This window comes from Enhydra lutris, unplaced genomic scaffold (assembly GCF_002288905.1).
Source record: "Enhydra lutris kenyoni isolate GAN:26980312 unplaced genomic scaffold, ASM228890v2 scaffoldscaffold34, whole genome shotgun sequence".
NCBI lineage: Eukaryota > Metazoa > Chordata > Mammalia > Carnivora > Mustelidae > Enhydra > Enhydra lutris.
In genome coordinates, this window is record NW_019154118.1 from 22135886 (window position 1) to 22143933 (window position 8048).

The 8048-nt window shown below is 44.2% G+C and overlaps 1 protein-coding gene across 2 annotated transcripts; it reads right to left on the reverse strand.

Annotated features, from left to right (window-relative positions):
- Positions 1-3034: 3034 nt before the first annotated feature.
- LOC111153836 (colorectal cancer associated 2) lies at positions 3035-8048 on the reverse strand. Of its 2 annotated transcripts, XM_022513094.1 has the most exons (4): positions 7618-8048; positions 6695-6749; positions 5091-5320; positions 3035-3698 (listed from the first exon to the last, which is right to left on the reverse strand). In XM_022513094.1, the coding sequence occupies exons 1-4, from the start codon at positions 7621-7623 to the stop codon at positions 3327-3329; spliced, it is 663 nt and encodes a 220-aa protein (XP_022368802.1). In that variant the 5' UTR covers positions 7624-8048; the 3' UTR covers positions 3035-3326. The 2 variants fall into 2 exon arrangements, with proteins under 2 accessions (XP_022368802.1, XP_022368800.1); XM_022513092.1 differs by lacking the exon at positions 7618-8048 and having other exon boundaries at positions 3076-3698; positions 6695-6844.

Genomic DNA, 8048 nt, shown 5'->3' on the forward strand with positions numbered 1-8048 from the left:
TTGGAGCCCATTAATGATAATAATGAATGTGGGGGGATGTGGACTATAGTCCGAGACCCATGCTTTTGTGGAATTTTGAAACAATTGCCTGTCAACAACCTGATGAGGTTGGAAGAGCTACCCAAGGTTGTGTTTTGTGTGTGTCCCTTAAAGTGACCTCAAAAATGAGGCACATGCCCCTTCCTCTCTTGCTTCAACCCTAAGACAATCTGCTCTTTTTTATAACACTTTGTTGACTTGTAACAACTGCACATACAGTAAAGATCTTTGGACTGAGAAAGTTCACTGCCTTCCCTGCTGAGAGACAGTGGCGTCCTTGGACAAGTCACTTAGCTACTCTGGGCTCGATTTCCTCGCCGGTGGAATAAGGGTTGATTGGACAAAACCACTGGTTCTCAGCCCTGGCTGTGTATTAGGCTCTCCTGGGGGAGGGGAGTTTAAAACATACTGATACTTATTCATAGAAACCTCTACACAGGGGCACCTGGGTGGCTCAGTGGGTTAAGGCCTCTGCCTTCAGCTCGGGTCATGATCACAGGGTCCTGGGATCAAGCCCTGCATCGGGCTCTCTGCTCGGTGGGGAGCCTGCCTCCTCCTCTCTCTCTGCCTGCCTCTGCCTGCTTGTGGTTTCTGTAAAAAAAAAAAAAAAAAAACTTAAAAAAAAAAAAAAAAAAAAAGAAAAGAAACCTCCAGACACCGACAACATATAAATGCATGCTGTAAAGAAAATGATATCCATGGTCTGGTTAGCATCGTACTAATATCACCTTCCTGATATTGATATTATACAATAGTTATTTGAGGGTCAGTCACCACTGAGAGAAGCTGGAAAAAGGCTATGCATTATTTTTGTAATTTCCTATAATTTCAAAATAAAGAGTTAAAGAAATCCTACTGGACACAGACTTACTGAATCCTCCTTTCTGACTCCGAGGCACAGGCGTCTGGATTTTCTGCAGCCTCCCCAGGACACGGTGATGAGAGCCCCTCTGGCTTGTGCCAGCACTGTGGGTGGTGCTCTCCCTGCTGCCGTAGGGCTCCGAGCTGCTCAGTGTGAGCTACTCAGCTAGTGCCTGGGAGACCGGTGGGTCGTGTTCATTCACCTCCTCGTGCGCGGTCGACCTGTTGGCCCAAATATCTGGTCAGTTCTTCAGGACCAGTTTAAGGTGTCGTGAGCTATGTTAGCCCGTGTGTCACAGTCTTTTTTGAATCTTTTTCCAAACTAGATTTAGGCCAACACTAAGGGACATATGAAGAAAGAACAAGAAGCTAGGAGCAAGCAGTCCCTGTGAGATCTGCAAGATACCGGATCCGGAAGGCGCAAGACAGAAGCAGAGAAAGAAAGAAAAGAAAAGAAAGAAAGAAAGAAAGAAAGAAAGAAAGAAAGAAAGAAAGAAAGAAAGAAAGAAAGAAAGAAAGAAAGGCAGGCAACAGGAAAAGGATATTTTTGTGTCAAGCCTTGGTCATCTTTGGGTTCTCTGCTCTTTGTCCCTTGGGACAGCCGGGGTGGGGTGGGGCAGAGGGCATGCCGCGGTTTCCGTCTGTCCCAACAGATGTTTCTCGATGCCAGGCCCGTTTCCATTTAGTTGGAAACTCTTTAAAAAATTTCATTTTATTGGCATCTCAGAAAGGCAGTGATTGTTTTTCCTGGGCACAACTATCCCAGGAGGCAGGTTGCAACTTGTTCTGTTTGCCCAAGCCTTAGTGGAGTCCCCAGGGAGGTGACAATTAGGCATGTCATTTTGAAAGCCTGTCTGCTTCCTGACAGAACAAGGCCCACAGAGGTGGTGGTTTGTCAGCTTCTCTCCCTCGGTCCCCAGAGTGGGGGCCTTGGCTCTCGTGCTTGGCACCTTCATATCTGTGGACAGTTGGCCCTTCTGGAGAACTCTGACTGGCTGTGTGGGGGACACACCTGTGTTTGTAGGAGGAAGTGGGAGTTTAATGGGGTGGGGGGTGATTTCACAGGTTCCACAGCAGTCTTTCACCAACGATGGCTCAGACTTTTCACCTCCAGAGAGTGAGTACAAAGCACAGCTCCGGTGTTCTTCAGACCCAAGCCTGGGTACTTCCTGACTGGGTAACATTGGGTGGGTGACTTGACTTCTCTGTCTCAGACTCCTGATTTTGCCATCAGTGTTGTTGTGGAGCTTGCATGAGAGGAGAGAGGACTGAGAAAACCCGAAGGCAACTCTGGTGCTCGGGGAGGGCTCGGAAAATGGTAGCTGTGGCCAGGACCAATGGTACCATTGGTGCCATTGTGCGGAAGCTTGGGACATGGAAAACGCCCACTCCCCCAAGACTTCAGGGACTCACTGCAGGGATTAGGTCCTCTGCTTCCATGCCCTCAGCAAACAGGATGGAACAGTATACTCTGACATGCGTAACTTAAGTAACTCCTCTTTACCCTGAACGACGGTTGGGCTCGTTCAAATGGATTAATCAGAGGCAGTGAACTCTGAAATTCAGTCACGAACAATGTGGTCGATGGTCACAACCAACCTGTAAAAAACGAGTAACAGCGCATGTTTAAGGACTTACTGTGGAAATTTGGAAATCTGAGGTAACAACGAATTCCAGACTTTGTGGTCCATCAACAGCATGGCGGTTCTCAGGAGAAAAAAAGATCAAGTATTTGCCCAGAAAGTTTACAAAACAACACTTTGGACATGAAAAAGAATGATCTATGGGTTAATATTGCTGTAGGCAAGATGTGCCTTTTGGACATATTAACATTTCGTTGACTAATGTTAGATACAAGAAGCTATAATGATTCATAAATGTCTTTCTCTGATGTGGCTCCAAGATGTACACCCTCGTTTGGAGGTGAGGCCGCCTCTCACTTTCAGCCATCACAGCTGTGTCTACCCTCCATCCCTATGACAGCCCAGGCATCTTGCCAAATTAATTTAAAATTCATGAATTAGTGAGATTAATATATTGAGAAGTAATTGGTGATTTCCAGAATTAATTGGTATTATTCAAAGCAACTGGAAACTCTCATCAGAAAATTAAAAAAAAAATAAGCCAACGTTTCATAATACAAAATTTATTAGTTAAAAAAATTAGAATTTGTTCGTTACATAGAAAAGGAAAACTGAATACTCCCTACGACAATTTTAACTGTAAGCATACAAAGTAGGAGTGGCACGATGACCAGATCTGACGACTTCGTACTAATGCCTAAGCGAGCATCAGAACATTGGAAATGTGACACGGGAACGGGGCTTTGTGATACTTTGTTAACAGGCTGCATGTTTCAAGCTGTCATTTGGTGTGGCCGAAGGACCGAGATACTCACACTGTGTTCCAATGTAATGCAATTGCTATTAACTATAGCAGATGTCCCAGTTTGTTCCCCTTTTATAGAACTCGCTGGCCACAGCTGCTGAGGGGGCCAAGTTCACATAGTCTGTGCTGGGGTAGGAAAAGCACTCTGCCGCTCTGAGGGTGTCCACATGTTCTGCCTCACAGGACGTGCAGTAGCAGACCGAGGGGCCGGCGGAGGGGAAGCAGTCATACTGAGCGTACGAGGGCAAGTGCGAGTAGGAGTACTCTTCTGAGGGATTGCCACAGTTTCTGGGGTCCAGAGAAGGGGGAGAATTGTAATTCTCCGGAGCACACGCAGGTAGCTGAGCCAGCGAGTAACTGTAGTCTAAGGAACCAGACAGAGTGGAGGAATCCGAAGACGATCCTGGGGTCTAGAGAAAGCCAGGGAACAAAGAGCTTGATCAGTTAGACAGGATTCAAAAAGCTGAATAGAGAGGATTTATTAACTCAAGAGTAAGAACAGTAGGGAGGGGACAATGCAACACAACAAAACACCCAGCCCAACCCAGGGCTGCAGAAGTAATTTTATTTGCTGACTGCATGATTTCAGGACACCTTAGTCTATATTTGCCTTTTTCTTCCCCAACAATAAATCGCCTTGCTTCACTGGCTTCCTTTGTTGTAACCCTACTTTAGAGGACGCTTTGTTCTTAAACCACAAAATCCCATCGTGCTTCAAGTCACCTGCACGTCAAATCTTGCTGTGGGCCACAGGAGAAGCCGCAGGTGGCACCTTGGATGTTCCTCCACGCCCTTAACCGTGGAGAGCAAAGCGAACCAGACACAGGTACCACTGGGCTCTTCAGTGCGCCCGTGTCTGGCAGATTCCAAGATGCACAACTACTCTCACTGAAGTCTTATCCCCAGAGGAGAAATGTACCTCTGCTTTCTCTTAAGCTGGTCTACAATTATTACTGAGAAAGCCTTCTTTGGAAGCCAGAAGGGAGCTGGGTGACTGGGGTCTGGTGTGTATTTTCTTGGGGTTAATTTCTCATATCCTGAAAATTTAGTCTGATACCTACGTGGACTTTTGACAAGCCAAAAGAAAAAAGTATGTACATTAAAAAAAAAAAAAACAACTTACTTTTTACGGTTTAAAAAACTATAGGAGTATCTAAAGGACATCTCAAACAACTGGTGTCTACTAATGGAAATCTTACTGCGTTTAAATGATACCACATTTTCAAGCACGTGAGGTTCTCCAAGAATAGAAAATCCAAATTCTCTGAAGTATGAGGGCTTCTTTTTTTATTAGCAGTGTCAGACCCAAATGAGTTCTCATGCCTATACCAGACCCAAAACACCAGTTAGTGGGACCAGCTCAGTGCCAAAATGAAACAAAACCCCTTATCGGGATGACAGTTTGGTACTGTGTTGATGAAGCCTTAATGTCATTTTCCAGAACTCGAAGATCCAAGGACCATCACTTAAGTCAATGATTTCCAATTCACAGATGCCTTCACTACAGTTTGAAAACATTCAATGAAGATTGCCAGGAAACCTTTTTATGGGCACACACCACTTTACTCGGGTGTAGCTGCCTTGGGAGATCATAATCGTGTGTACCCAAAGGTTTGCCCCCTGCCATGTGTGGTTACTCCGACCCCCACTGAGTTTTAAGTGGCTTCTGGGCTGTTTCCTGGATGACTTCTTAGTTGACAGGGTCTGTATGATTTCTCATGAGATGATGAAACCCTCTTACAAAGCCTTACTACTCCAGAGGAGGCAACAATCAGGTTTTGCAAAGAACGGAGATAAATTACCAGGCTCTGGTTAAAGCAGAAAGGGGCAGCTTGGAAGCTGTCAGGGAAATAGGGTGACGTGCTCTGCGTGGAATTGAGCAAGGGGTCCAGGTGTGTCTCTGTCTGAAGGTAGGACTCAAACACCTGGTCGATGCAGCTTGTATTTTCTTCACAAGAAACACAACTGGAAAATTCTCGGGGTTGAAAGGAATTGGATGTGGAAGAAACCGGTTCAGATTCCAAATACAGCCCTAGAAGAGAAAGGGAAAAAGAGAGACTTTTTTGTTTGTTTGTTTGTTTAAAAGTTGCACTTATGACTTTGAATAGAATACTGTATTCTGAATATTTTACCATGTTAGGGAGGAGCGGGGCTTAAGAAGTTCTAGAAAAGTAAACAGGCAGGCAAATTGGATGTTTTTTGTTGCTCTAGTGAATTCGAGTCCCAGTTGCTCAAATCTGGTTAATAATGGGGAGAGTGGCTGTAAATATGACCAGGGTACAAATAAAAGAATGACAGTCCAACCTGTGTCTAATTGTCACAGTCAAATAATGGCTCAAGACTCTACTTTCTTGGACGATAAGGCATCAACATCCCATCTGTAGTTCAAGTAAGTCTCACCTCTCAGAAGGAAGGCTTTAGGAAAACATCTGAGGTCATGGGAAACAAGTCTCTTGATTTAGGCTTGTAGCTTTGCTAACCTTTTCATATTTTCTCAGTAACTTAAATTTTGAGGAGTGATAAAAAGGGCAACGCAAATGATAAAAATGGAAACCAAGAATGTAAAGTGAATCAGTACAAAAAGCAAAGATGTGTCCTTAGGAAATATTTTCACATGCTAACAGAGTTAAAATAAGTTAGCTACCCATCACGCAGAATTCTGAAAACGAGACTCCTCTTCTGTTTTATTATAAATAGGTTCGATTTCTGATCGCCAGCCTTAAAGGCTCAGAGAAGACAGGTTTAGAGTGTATCAATTAGATGACACTAGAACACTGGGTTTCTTGAAGTCTCAAGGTTCCTTAAGGTTAAGAGAAAGTGGCACATTCAGGGGTGAGCTACCACAAGCACAGGTTTCCTTGTGTCCGAGCTCCTGAAACACCTACCTGCTGGCTGGCGTAGGTAATACAGTTACTTGAACTGGGCTGAGAAAATGTGCAGTTGTTCGAGTTGCTTCCCGGGGAGAGAGGGAGGAAGGGGAGGGAAGCCCCTGTCGGTGGCTAGACACTAAATCAACAGGAGCAAAGGCATTATTCGAGAACCTGAGGGTGTCCTGTATTCCATCTAACAGTCCCATAAAAACGACAACAAGTTTCTGAAAACGATTCCGATCTGTTAGTCAAGTTCAGTGACTTGGTGATGAGAAACTGGAGCAAATGTAAAGAACTAACTCTCGGGACAGAATGGGAAGCAGCAAATAGACGTTTCGGAAAGAAGGACAAAAGTGTGCCCTTGTTGCCTTGCGGAGCTTGATCTGGACTCACTATGCCTGGTTCCCCTTCTGATTGGTTGGATTCCAATTAAATGGTGGTGTCTATCTTTACCCCTGAATCAAGCACTGAGAGACTTTTCTGAGGTGGACTTTTGAAAGAGATTTTGAGGGAACCGTGACACGCGTTGTACTGACCTGCAGAAGATGATGGGGCTGGGTATGAAAGGTGGACGCCGTTGCCTCCGGGCAGCTGCCAAAGCAAGAACATGACCATGGACTCAGTGCTCTCAGGAGGAAGTGAAGACATTTTCCCATGAACATTTCCCATTTCCATGAACTTTGGTGCCTTCTGCTTTAAGGTAAGCCAGGTTCTTTTTTCTAAAAAAAGGTGGTTGTCATCACAAACAACCAACTTTATTTCAATGCAGTTTTTATGTTTGCTTGGGTTTTTCCCCCCAATAGATTTTCCCACTTAAATTTTAAATTTAAGTGCAGATAAAAATGAACACAAATGATTTGTAGATTACAGAGGAATGGAATAGTTTGAGTATGCCCAGTAAACAGCCTTTCTATTAAACAATTTAATTTCAAAGTAATAAGAGCTAAACTTATTTAATCCCAACCCTCTGTGACTTAGTCCATCGTTCTCTTCAAAATTTTCATCTACTCTCTGGAGGCTTAGCCTGGGAATTTGTTCTCCCACAAGGACACAATTCCTAACTTTGCTAATCCCGAGTAGCTAAAAGTAGGCACGCATGCTTACTAGCTATGAAATGTTACGATAGAAAATGTCCTTAAAGCTGTTGTCCGTGAGCTGAAGCCTATCTACATTCTAGGTAATGCTCAGTCTTTCAACTCTGTATGAGTTGCTTTTTTTCACTATTCTACCCGAATACCTGAGATTTAGTGAAATTTATGAGATTATCCCTTTTAACTATTTAAAGTAAAGCAGCCTGTACCTTCCAATTGAACTGGTAATTGTACTGAGTAATTTAGGACTTTAAAAAAAAATTTCAGATGGTGCCTTTAAAGTTTAAAGGGACCAGCTCTGCTCCGTGATCTGTGCTGGGAAGCCAAGTTCACCGCACCTCTCTCTCTCAGATTACAGACATACTCACTCCCATATAGCGTGCCTCTGGGGTTGTCGGCCTCTGCTGAAGCAGGAGGTGGTGTTAATTTTGAAAATGATCCATGCCGTAATGTCATGAACCAGGAAGCTGGAATCCTTCACCAGCTCTTTATGCAAATATTTGGCTGCACCTTGAGCTGAAGGACTTGGAAGGAGTGGGTTTTTAAAAAATCTGCTTTATGGCTGAGCTCACATTAACCCCATTCCTCTCCGGGAATGGTCTGTGTGTCTGCCTTCCCGCGTTATCTCCCTCAGTTCTGTTTACAGTCTCCTGCTCGATATTATCTCTCCAGCCATGGGTTCACTTTCTCCTTCACCCCAAGAATACAAAGAAAGGCACCTTTCTCTTAGGTTTCAAAACGGCACAAAAAAATACAGTCTACAATTTATAAAAACACATCCAGGCTGCTTAAAAAAAAA